Source organism: Microcaecilia unicolor, chromosome 3 (genome assembly GCF_901765095.1).
Source record: "Microcaecilia unicolor chromosome 3, aMicUni1.1, whole genome shotgun sequence".
Classification (NCBI taxonomy): domain Eukaryota; kingdom Metazoa; phylum Chordata; class Amphibia; order Gymnophiona; family Siphonopidae; genus Microcaecilia; species Microcaecilia unicolor.
The window spans coordinates 338829971-338842451 of NC_044033.1; the positions used below are offsets into that span (position 1 = coordinate 338829971).

Here is a 12481-nt window from a genome sequence, read left to right on the forward strand (position 1 = left end):
CCTGAGGAAGAGACGGCTGGATTCTACGTCCTCCTCGTCGGTACCGGGAAGCTCCGGTGACATGCTTCGTTTGAAAAAATCAAAGAAGCATCGACACCGGTCACCTTCCCGCGTTGGTACCGAGAGCTCTGGGTCGCCAAGGGAGTCGGCACCCAGTAGGCATCGGCACCGGGAGGACCGCTCACCCTCTGTTCAGGAGGTGTCGATGCACTTCACCTTGGACAGCCTGGAACAGACTCTGACCTCGACGCCTGCATCGGCTTCTATGTCTTTCCCCACAGCCGCTCTGCACGAGAGTCTCCGGGCCGTTCTCCTGGAGATCCTGGGAGAGCTGTTGCGCCCTTCCCCTCCGGTACCAGGGGTGCTTGCGCCACCGGTACCGTCGAGTGAGGCGCCGGCTGGCCCCTTGCCCGGGGTGAGGTCTCCGACATTGGTACCGCTTGCGGTACTGACTGCGGTCGCCTCCCAGGAAGGCTCCCCGACGACGTCGGCGGAGGGAGCTTCGCCGGTGCTGGCAAGGGAGTCTACCTCTCGACGCTCCCACCGTGGCCGTGTTTCCACGGAGTCGAGTCGGGCACGGCTTCAGACACAGGTTCATGAACTTGTGTCTGATACCGATGGTGAGGCCTCGTGGGAGGAGGAGGAGGACATCAGATATTTCTCTGACGAGGAGTCTGATGGCCTTCCTTCTGATCCCACTCCCTCCCCTGAAAGACAGCTTTCTCCTCCCGAGAGTCTGTCTTTTGCGGCCTTTGTCCGGGAGATGTCTACGGCCATCCCCTTCCCGGTGGTCGTGGAGGATGAGCCCAGAGCTGAAATGTTTCAGCTCTTGGAGTATCCTTCTCCACCTAAGGAAGCGTCCACAGTACCCATGCATCATGTCCTAAAAAAGACATTGCTGGCGAACTGGACCAAGCCTTTAACTAATCCCCACATTCCCAAGAAGATCGAGTCCCAGTACCGGATCCATGGGGACCCAGAGCTCAGTTGCCTCACGACTCTGGTGTGGTGGATCTGGCCCTAAAGAAGGCTAAGAGTTCTAGGGAGCATGCTTCGGCGCCCCCGGGTAAGGACTCTAGAACCTTAGACTCCTTTGGGAGGAAGGCCTACCATTCTTCTATGCTCGTGGCCAAGATTCAGTCCTACCAGCTCTACACGAGCATCCGTATGCGGAATAATGTGCGGCAGTTGGCGGGCTTGGTGGACAAGCTCCCTCCTGAGCAAGCCAAACCATTTCAGGAGGTGGTCAGGCAGCTGAAGGCGTGCAGAAAATTCCTGGCCAGAGGGGTATATGATACCTTCGATGTTGCGTCCAGGGCCGCTGCTCAAGGTGTGGTGATGCGCAGACTCTCATGGCTGCGTGCCTCCGACCTGGAGAATAGGATCCAGCAGCGGATTGCGGACTCCCCTTGCCGAGCGGACAACATTTTTGGAGAGAAAGTCGAACAGGTGGTAGAGCAGCTCCACCAGCGGGATACCACTTTCGACAAGTTCTCCCGCCGGCAGCCTTCAGCATCTACCTCCTCAGGTAGACGTTTTTATGGGGGAAGGAAGACTGTTCCCTTCTCTTCTGGTAAGCGTAGGTACAATCCTCCTCCTCGACAGCCTGCAGCCCAGGCTAAGCCCCAGCGCGCGCGCTCTTGTCAGCAGCGTGCGCCTCAGCTAGGCCCCACGGCTCCCCAGCAAAAGCAGGGGGCGAGCTTTTGACTGACTCCAGCAGAGCATAGCCGACATCAACGTATCAGTGCCGGGCGATCTGCCGGTCGGGGGAGGTTGAAAGCTTTTCACCAAAGGTGGCCTCTTGTAACCTCCGACCGTTGGGTTCTTCAAATAGTCCGGCAAGGATACACCCTCAATTTGGCCTCAAAACCTCCAAATTGCCCACCGGGAGCTCAATCTTACAGCTTCCAGCACAAGCAGGTACTTGCAGAGGAACTCTCCGCCCTTCTCAGCGCCAATGCGGTCGAATCCGTGCCATCCGGACAAGAAGGGCTGGGATTCTATTCCAGGTACTTCCTTGTGGAAAAGAAAACAGGGGGGATGCGTCCCATCCTAGACCTAAGGGCCCTGAACAAATATCTGATCAAGGAAAAGTTCAGGATGCTTTCCCTGGGCACCCTTCTCCCCATGATTCAGGAAAACGATTGGCTCTGCTCTCTGGACTTGAAGGACGCCTACACGCACATCCCGATACTGCCAGCTCACAGGCAGTATCTGCGATTTCAGCTGGGCACAAGTCACTTCCAGTACTGTGTGCTACCCTTTGGGCTCGCCTCTGCGCCCCAAGTGTTCACGAAGTGCCTGGCTGTCGTAGCAGCGGAGCTTCGCAGGCTGGGAGTGCATGTGTTCCCCTATCTCGACGATTGGCTGGTAAAGAACACATCCGAGGCAGGAGCTCTACAGTCCATGCAGATGACTATTCGCCTCCTGGAGCTACTGGGGTTTGTGATAAATTATCCAAAGTCCCACCTTCTCCCAGTGCAAAGACTCGAATTCATAGGAGCTCTGCTGGATTCTCGGACGACTCGTGCCTATCTCCCAGAGACGAGGGCCAACAACTTGTAGTCCCTCGTCTCGCGGGTGCGAGCGTCCCAGCAGATCACAGCTCGGCAGATGTTGAGATTGATGGGCCACATGGCCTCCACAGTTCATGTGACTCCCATGGCCCGCCTTCACATGCGATCTGCTCAATGGACCCTAGCTTCCCAGTGGTTTCAAGCTGCTGGGGATCTAGAGGACGTGATCCACCTGTCCACGAGTTTTCTCAAATCCCTGTATTGGTGGACGATTTGGTCCAATTTGACTCTGGGACGCCCTTTCCAAATTCCTCAGCCACAAAAAGTGCTGACTACGGATGCGTCTCTCCTGGGGTGGGGAGCTCATGTCGATGGGCTTCACACCCAGGGAAGTTGGTCCCTCTAGGAAAGCGATCTGCAGATCAATCTCCTGGAGCTACGAGCGGTCTGGAACGCTCTGAAGGCTTTCATAGATCGGCTGTTCCATCAAATTATCCAAATTCAGACAGACAACCAGGTTGCCATGTATTACATCAACAAGCAGGGGGGCACCGGATCTCGCCCTCTGTGTCAGGAAGCCATCAGCATGTGGCTCTGGGCTCGCCGTTACGGCATGTGGCTCCAAGCCACATATCTGGCAGGCGTAAACAACAGTCTGGCCGACAGGTTGAGCAGGATTATGCAACCTCACGAGTGGTCGCTCAACTCCAGAGTAGTGCGCCGGATCTTCCAAATGTGGGGCACCCCCTTGGTAGATTTCTTCGCATCTCGAGCCAACCACAAGGTCCCTCAGTTCTGTTCCAGACTTCAGGCCCACGGCAGACTGGCATCGGATGCCTTCCTACTGGATTGGGGGGAAGGTCTGCTATATGCTTATCCTCCCATACCTCTGGTGGGGAAGACTTTGTTGAAACTCAAGCAAGACCAAGGCACCATGATTCTGAATGCTCCGTTTTGGCCGCGTCAGATCTGGTTCCCTCTTGTTCTGGAGTTGTCCTCCGAAGAACCGTGGAGATTGGAGTGTTTTCCGACCCTCATCACACAGGACGACGGGGCGCTTCTGCATCCCAACCTCCGGTCTCTGGCTCTCACGGCCTGGATGTTGAGAGCGTAGACTTTGCCTCTTTGGGTCTGTCGGAGGGTGTCTCCCGTATCTTGCTTGCTTCCAGGAAAGATTCCACTAAGAGGAGTTACTTCTTTTTATGGAGGAGGTTTGCCGTCTGGTGTGACAGCAAGGCCTTAGATCCTCGTTCCTGTCCTATACAGACCCTGCTTGACTACCTTCTGCACTTGTCTGAGTCTGGTCTCAAGACCAACTCTGTAAGGGTTCACCTTAGCGCAATCAGTGCATACCATTACCGTGTGGAAGGTAAGCCGATCTCAGGACAGCCTTTAGTTGTTCGCTTCATGAGAGGTTTGCTTTTGTCAAAGCCCCCTGTCAAACCTCCTACAGTGTCATGGGATCTCAATGTCGTTCTCACCCAGCTGATGAAACCTCCTTTTGAGCCACTGAACTCCTGCCATCTGAAGTACTTGACCTGGAAGGTCATTTTCTTGGTGGCAGTTACTTCAGCTCGTAGAGTCAGTGAGCTTCAGGCCCTGGTAGCCCAGGCCCCTTACACCAAATTTCATCATAACAGAGTAGTCCTCCGCACTCACCCTAAGTTCTTGCCGATGGTGGTGTCGGAGTTCCATCTGAACCAGTCAATTGTCTTGCCAACATTCTTTCCCCGTCCTCATTCCTGCCCTCCTGAACGTCAGCTGCACACTTTGGACTGCAAAAGAGCATTGGCCTTCTATCTGGAGCGGACACAGCCCAACAGACAGTCCGCCCAATTGTTTGTTTCTTTTTATCCCAACAGGAGGGGAGTGGCTATGGGGAAACGCACCATATCCAATTGGCTAGCAGATTGCATTTCCTTCGCTTATGCCCAGGCTGGGCTGGCTCTTGAGGGTCATGTCACGGCTCACAATGTCAGAGCCATGGCTGCGTCAGTGGCCCACTTGAAGTCAGCCACTATTGAAGAGATCTGCAAAGCTGCAACGTGGTCATCTGTCCACACATTCACATCTCATTACTGCCTGCAGCAGGATACCCGACGCGACAGTCAGTTCGGGCAGTCAGTGCTTCAGAATCTGTTCGGGGTTTAGAATCCAACTCCACCCCCCTAGGCTCATGTTTTATTCTGTTCCAGGCTACACTCTCTGTTAGTTGGATAAGTTGTTAGATCAATCTCAGTTATGTCCTCGCCGTTGCGAGGCCCAATTGACCATATTTGTTGTTTTGAGTGAGCCTGGGGGCTAGGGATACCCCATCAGTGAGAACAAGCAGCCTGCTTGTCCTCGGAGAAAGCGAATGCTACATACCTGTAGAAGGTATTCTCCGAGGACAGCAGGCTGATTGTTCTCACAAACCCGCCCGCCTCCCCTTTGGAGTTGTGTCTTCCCTTGTCTTTGTCTTGCTACATACGGGACTGACGAACACGAGCCGGTTCGGGCGGGAAGACGGCCGTGCATGCGCGGTGCGCATGGGCGCGCGAGGACTAGCAAAGGCTTTTGCTAGTGAAGTTTCCGATTGGAGGGGCTGCCGTGGATGTCGCCCATCAGTGAGAACAATCAGCCTGCTGTCCTCGGAGAATACCTTCTACAGGTATGTAGCATTCGCTTTATCTGCCATCACTTACTATGTTACTATGTAAGTACACTGCATTTTCATGGCACGTAATTTCACTGTGAGCGTGCACAGGAGTGGAGTTTGGGTAGAGTTTAAGCAGAGTCCACACTAAGGCACATAGATTATCAAATTCCTTAATTTATGTGCATTTTACTTAAATTATGTGCCAGCATTTACACTATCTATAGAGCTGCTGTAAATGTTAACACTTACATGTACTCGTGTTCTTTTACACCTGTGCTAGTATTTTATGAAGTCAAATAGGCATATAAAATGGACATGTAAAAACACACGTTATCTAAATGGTATCTAACTAGACTCCAAGATTTCTTACTGAAGCTTTAATCAGATCTTTTTTCCCTTCAATTTGAACCTCAGTGCCATCTTCCCTACCCATAACACACAAACGTCCACAGATTAAATTTAACTCTATCAGATCATAACCATATAACCACCTCTGCTAATCCTGTGTTTAGCTTATTCAGTCATTTGTGCCAATTTTTTCCAGTTGGTAAAAAGATCTGAATATTGTCTGTGGATATATGGTATTGAATACCTTCTTTTACCAATACTAAGCATAATGGCTACAAAACTGAGGAGAGTACTAAACCTTGGGGAACTCCACAGTTCAAATACCACTCAAAACGTGATGGTTCCAACGCACCCATTGTTGACTGGTCAAAAAAAGTCACTAACAAATTCAGCACCATTTCTGTTATTCCCGATTGTCTCAAACCTATCAATAAAAAATCAGGCTGCATAGTTTCAAATGTGGCTTGTAAATCTAAAAAGACAAGTATCATGCCATCCCTTTTATCCAAAATTTTATAGACATGGTTTTTGTATTATATCTATGCTGAAAGCCTGGCTGAAATTTACTTAAGACCTTATGAGTTTCCAAAAAAAAAAAAAATCATTTAGCTGTTCAAAAACTACCTTCTCCAGCAACTTCCCTAAAATTGGTGTATTAGAAACTAGTCTATAACTACTTTCTGTATCTGCATCTGAAGTTCATTTCTTCAACAGTGGATTCAAAAGTATTCCTCAAGATATGGATGTGTTCATGATTGCTGTTAACCTATTGACTAATTTCTCTTTCATAGCCCTCACTAAAAATGAAGGACACGGATTCCAAATTCAGGTTTTGGCCTCAACCTACTAAGAATCTCCAGCACCTCTTTTTCACTTACTCTCTAAAATCTAGACGACACGTTTACCCCCAACCATTAACATTTTCTAACTCAACTATTCCTGTTCCTCAACTATTCAAATCTAACCTTTGCTCTCAAATTATCTTCATCTCCCTCATTTGCAATACCCATCTTATCTTCATCTTCCTTGCTTCCAACATCTAACAACTCCACCTCACCTAATCTGTTCCTTCTAACAATTACTTCCATCCACCACATTTCCTCTGATAACTTAGGACCTTCCTATCAAACTTGTCACAAAGTTCAATAACCATTTTTTTTAAATAAAATCCCCAAATCTTGGCTGTTTAGAGCAGAGGATATCTCATCACCTCCAGCCTTGAATCCTTTCCTACTTTTTAATAACAAAGAACAAGTACTGGCCTGAAGTATTTTGTGTGCTACGAGCATCCACTTAGGCCCATGATGGCGAACCTATGACACGCATGTCAGTACTGACACGCTTAGCCATTTTCGGTGACACGCGGCCGCATGTGGCCGCATACAGAGAAGCAGCGGCGTTCCCCGGGGCGGATCGCCGATGCGTCCCCCCCCCAGGTGCAGCGCAACCTCCCCCCCCCCCCCCGGCGAAATCACCCCCCCCCCCGGTGCATGTTTACCCGCTGGGGGGGTGCCGTGTGCGCTCCTATTGGCTCCCTCCGAGTCCTCCGCTTGTTCCCTCCCTGCTGCTCCCTCTGCCCCGGCTCCTGCACGGCCGTTAGGGGATCTTTGACCTCACTTCCGGCCGGCGGAGCAGAGAGCAGCGGAATGCCGTGGGGGACGCATCTCTGGGGGCCCTGTGATCGCCATTACCACATAACCATAGCAACCATCATCCAATCTACTGTTCTGGGGTGTCGTGGATTTCTAATTGACCATCATTGCTGAGATAGGTGAGGGAGAGGCTGGGAGAGGCGAGGGCATGTGCTATGGGTGCCGTTTCCCGCCATTAGAAATAGCGGCAGCCATCTTAATTTACATAAGGTGGTCAGTTAGGCTAGTTAACCCCTAATTGCCTGCAGGGCTAACAGGCTATCTATAATTCTATCTTCTGTCACTGCCCCCCTGATGGAGAACCCAAAAAATAAAAAACCAAGGTTAAGTAAAGGAAATGGTAGTAGCAGTAGCCGACCCTTTCAAGAGACATGGACCGAGATGTATGGCATTATAGAAAAAAATGGCAGATCATTTTGCGTTCTATGTACTGAAACGGTAGTAAGCAGAACATGGAATATAAATAGACATTTTGAAACTAATCATTCCCAGCTCTTGAAAAAAAGTGAGGATGAAAGGAAGGAATACATTTCCAGGCAGCTACACTTTTATAAGAGCCAATCTAAGTCCATCCTTAAATTTGTAAAAGGTTCTACAAATTTAACATCTGCAAGTTTGAGCATTGCTCACTCCATAGCTCAGCATGGAAAAGCACTCAGTGAGGGAGAATTTATTAAAGAAACTCTCCTAAGATGTGCACCAGTTCTATTTCACGATATGCAGAATAAAGATGCAATTATTAAGAGAATATCTGAGTTACCAGGAAATTTGGAGTGCCTGGATCCGATTACCAGACACTTTTAGCACCCTGAAAAATATAGCAATGGCTTTACTCACAATTTTTCCCTCTACGTAGTTTTGTGAAACCTTATTCTCAGCGTTAAATAATATCAAAACCAACAAAAGAAACAGATTGAAAGATGAAGTTAGTAGTGCTTGCTTGGGCTTGAAGTGTACAAAATACCAACCTTCAATTGAAGATTTAGCCAATGAAATTCAGCAACAAAAAAGTCACTAATAGGCAGATTAGTTAAAGAATTCCCCCTCCCCCTCACTTATCTTAGTTCACGGCACCCCACACAAGTTAAATAATATCAAGACCAACAAAAGAAACCGACTGACAGATGAACAAAGAAGTCACTAAGCAGGTAAGTTAAATAAATAGGTTTTGGTTTATTAAATACAGTTATATATTACAATTATACATTTTTGTTATTTAAACTATAAATATCGCGAAATTATGGTTTTTTTTCTCGAAGTGACACACCACCCAAGTTATGCTCGGTTTTTTGGCGAATTTTGACACACCAAGCTCAAAAGGTTGCCCATCACTGACTTAGGCTGTCAGATCTGACCTCTGTAGTCCCTAAAACACTTTTCTATTTTCTACCTTATGACTTTTTCACCAAACCCTTTCTAATATAGTAAGAGCTTGTGTCAACACCGATAGGAAATGCACTCTTTTCTTCCCTTAAATCCACCATTCTCAAGGAAACTGTTACATCAAGACTTTTCATTTAATCCTTTTCCCATACCACAACCAACTCATTGACAGCCTCAGATTGAAAGTTCCCAAGAAAAAGGAAATAGGTACCCTTTACTGTATCTGAAAATAACTCATCTTTTAGTACCACTGAAAAGGCATGAGCTAAATCCAAACAAATATATAAATATGTGAAGGCTTTTAAGACACATATATTAAGCAAATTAGCAGCTGCTGCAAAGTATGCATATTAAAGGAATCCAGTACTTTACTCTTTCTATTTGTGTGGGTGACTGAGCAGGGGTACAATGAAGTACATACAGTTGAAATCACTTGTATGAATGCTGTTTTTTACCCCATCTTAAATACATACACAGGAACACCTCCATACAACTAAAAGTACATATGCTGTGGAACCCACACATGCATTTAGCCACATACTAGGAGAGCAGTTTTCAGTCAGGTCATTTTGGCAAGGTATACATCTATGAAAATGTTCTGTATTATCAGTTATACTTTATAACATGATTTCAAAGCTGACTAAAAGCTTTTAGTTTTCAAAATGATCATATCTGAGTTAATGTAAAAAAAAATTTTTTTTTAGAATGATGCTGATCCTTCTACTTCATCACTTAAAATAGAAGCAGATAGTTTGATGCCAGTGCAAGAAACAGTGAGTATAATTGTTCCAAAGATGCATATTGAAAGAGCTCATGATTTTCTTTATAATTAGGGCTTCTGGGTTTCTATTAAAGTATTATGTGTTCCATATTAATTGACTTGAATGTGCTGAAATAAATATTATAAGATAATACCTTTTTTTCCAAACCGACAGAAGTTGGAAAGAATTATACAAAAAGAGTCAAGATTATCTATCTGGGGACAAAATAACTCTCAGAAAATTTAACAGAATGGGTCAAATCAGAGTTCCCCAAATCCCAACTATGCCTTTCACCATAATTGGAATTCATTAGAGTCCTGCTAGACAAAACCTGGGCAAAAGCTTTTCTACTGCAGTGGAGGATCGCCAACCTAGTGTCCATAGTGTTAGAAATCCAAAAGAGTCAGCAAACATCAGCATAGAACATGTTGAGAAATAAGCCGCCCCCCCCCCCCCCCCCCCCCCCCCACTTTCAAAAAATGGCCCAACTCATTTCCAAGGAAAAAACGTTTGCAGCTTCTGCATCGTAGAAAATGAGATAAAATGAAACATAGCATTTAGAGAATTCCTTCAAACTGTATCTCCCCTGTCCTTTGTTCTCTCCACTCCCTAACCTGCTCTCACACCCAAAAACAACCTCCAACTGACCCCCTACCCCAAAAACTATCCCTGTGCAACTTCCCTACTGTTTCCAAACTGCCCAAAAAAATCTAACCTCCATTCAGTTTCTCCACCCCCAAACTGCCCTACCCCCAAAACTATCCTTGCAATTGTCCCAACTTTCTGCTGCTGCCCCACTACCTCTCCATACTGCCCCCATACTCCACAACAACCCACCAGCAATTGCCTCACTACCTCTAAACTGCCCCCACTCCCCATATTTACTCTCCCTTGGAATTTTCCTACCTCTAAAACTACCTCACCTGCAACTATTCCACATCCCCTCAAATTGTTCCCACTTCAAAAACTACCCCCTATGGCGGGGTCAATAGCTCACTTGATATCAGTGGCCATGGAGGAAATTTATAAGGCTGCAACATGGGCATCTAGTCATATATTCACAGCCCACTACTGTTTGGAAAAGGGCACACAACACGACAGTAGCTTGGCCAGTTATTCCTCCCAGTCTCTTTGGGGATTAGAATCTAGCTCCATCCCCTCAGGCCCATTTCTTTTCTGTTCCAGGCTATCTTCCAAAAAAAAAAAACCCTACTGTTACTCTCAGTATAACAGTAGTTTCTTTGAACTTGCCAACAGTGTATTGCAAGTCTTACTGGCTTCCAGGAAAGTTAAATGGTAGAGGTTTTCCATCTGGTGTGACAGAAAGGCCCTAGACCCCTTTTCCTGTCCCACACAAAAACTGCTTGAATACCGTCAGGATTTGTCTGAGCCAGGTTTAAAAATCAACTTTATTATAATACTGTTTGGTACAATTGGCAGTTATTAGCATGTAGAAACTTTCAATCACAGTGTCATGGGACTCAAACATGGTATTAACCTTTTATGCCATTCCATACCTGTGAACAGATGTACTTGATCTGGAAGGTCTTATTTTTGGTGGTGGCCACTTCAGCACACAAAATATGTGAGCTCTTTTTCTAGTAACTGATCCACATTTCACTAAATTCTTTATCAACAGGGTGGTTCTGTGCACTCATCTCAAGTTTCTTCCTAAGGTACTGTTGGATTTCTATCTTGATCAGTTTATTGTCCTGTCAACATTTTTTCCAAGGCCCCATGTGCACAAAGGTGAAAGTACACTGCCCACATTGGACTCCAAGAGAACCCTGACCGCCTATTTGGAGCAGACTAAAGCCTTAGAATGTCCATCTAACTTTTCATTTCTTTTGACTCAAATAGAGTGTAGTGGCTGCTGTCAACAATACACATTCTAATAGGCCAGCAGATAGCATTATGCATAGGCAGGTTTGACCCTTGAGAATCACATCAAAGCATACAGTGTCAGAACAATGGTGGGGTTAATAGCCCACTTGATATCAGTGTCCATGGAGGAAATTTGTAAGGCTGCAACATGGACATCTGTTCATATATTCACAGCCCACTACCGTTTGGAAAAGGGCATACAACATGACTGTAGCTTGGCCAGTTATTCCTCCCAATCTCTTTGGGGATTAGAATCTAGCTCCATCCCCTCAGGCCTATTTCTTTTCTATTCCAGGCTATCTTCCAAAAAAAAAAAAAGAAAGTTTCCTTGTCATCAAAGCAGATGAATCCAGACACTTGTAGGTTATGACCATGTCCCAGCAGGTGGAGATAGAGAGCACCAAACAGTACACTATCATATAGGATGGTATACTCCTTGGTCAGTTAGTATATCTGTTTCTCCAGTGGTTGGTGGATGGTCTTTCACAAGCTCCTGGCCTCATATTTATTATAGCTCCTGTATCTCCAGTTCAGTAGAGCTTGGAGGTGTTTGTTTATTTTGTATTTATTTATTGGGATTTATTAACCATCTTTATGAAGACCAAAGCAGTGTACAGCATAAAACTTACAATGTTGTTAACATCATAACAGTAGTAAAAATGACTAATTATAAATACAATAAATGAAGTAAACTTGAGAACAACAAATTAAAACCTAATAATAGGACTACCAGGAAATTTTATCAAAAATATATACATTTAATAGCACTGAAATTCAGATAGCAGAGATAAAATACAATGTCACCATAATACTAATGAAACATCTAATAAGCACGTAGGGGGATTCACTTGGTGGTGCCAGGTCCCTCCCCCATTTCGTGCTCCCACTACTGCACCTCATTTCTCCTTCCTCACAGATTAAAAAAAAAAGAAGAAGAAGAAAGAAGTGTGAGGAGTTTTGTTAGCAGTTCTTGCTGCTGTGAGACTTTATATTAGATGGGGGGGTGTGACGGGACGGTAGTATCAGTTTGTCCCGCCAGCACAGTCTTTACAGAGAAACTGCCCATTCTTGAGGTTTCCACCATTTGGGTGAGTACAGCTTTAAATTTTGTTAGTGTCATTATTGTTCTTATTAATTTCTATTTCCCCTTATAATAAGGTTCAATGCAATGTACAAATAAGAATAGCCTAATTGAACATAATATATTCAGAAAAATAAAAAAGAAAATAATAATAACACTCAAAAAGATAAGTCTTCCATGTTTTTTGAAATTTAAAATAATTCACTTCAACTCTAAGG

General features: G+C 45.9%; 1 protein-coding gene across 1 annotated transcript in view; it reads left to right on the forward strand.

The window, feature by feature from the left end:
- Positions 1–12481, forward strand: part of AHI1 (Abelson helper integration site 1) — a 683164-nt gene that overhangs the window by 599333 nt on the left and 71350 nt on the right. The window contains 1 exon segment of the mRNA XM_030195101.1: positions 9242–9310. Coding sequence (XP_030050961.1) covers positions 9242–9310 — 69 coding nt within the window.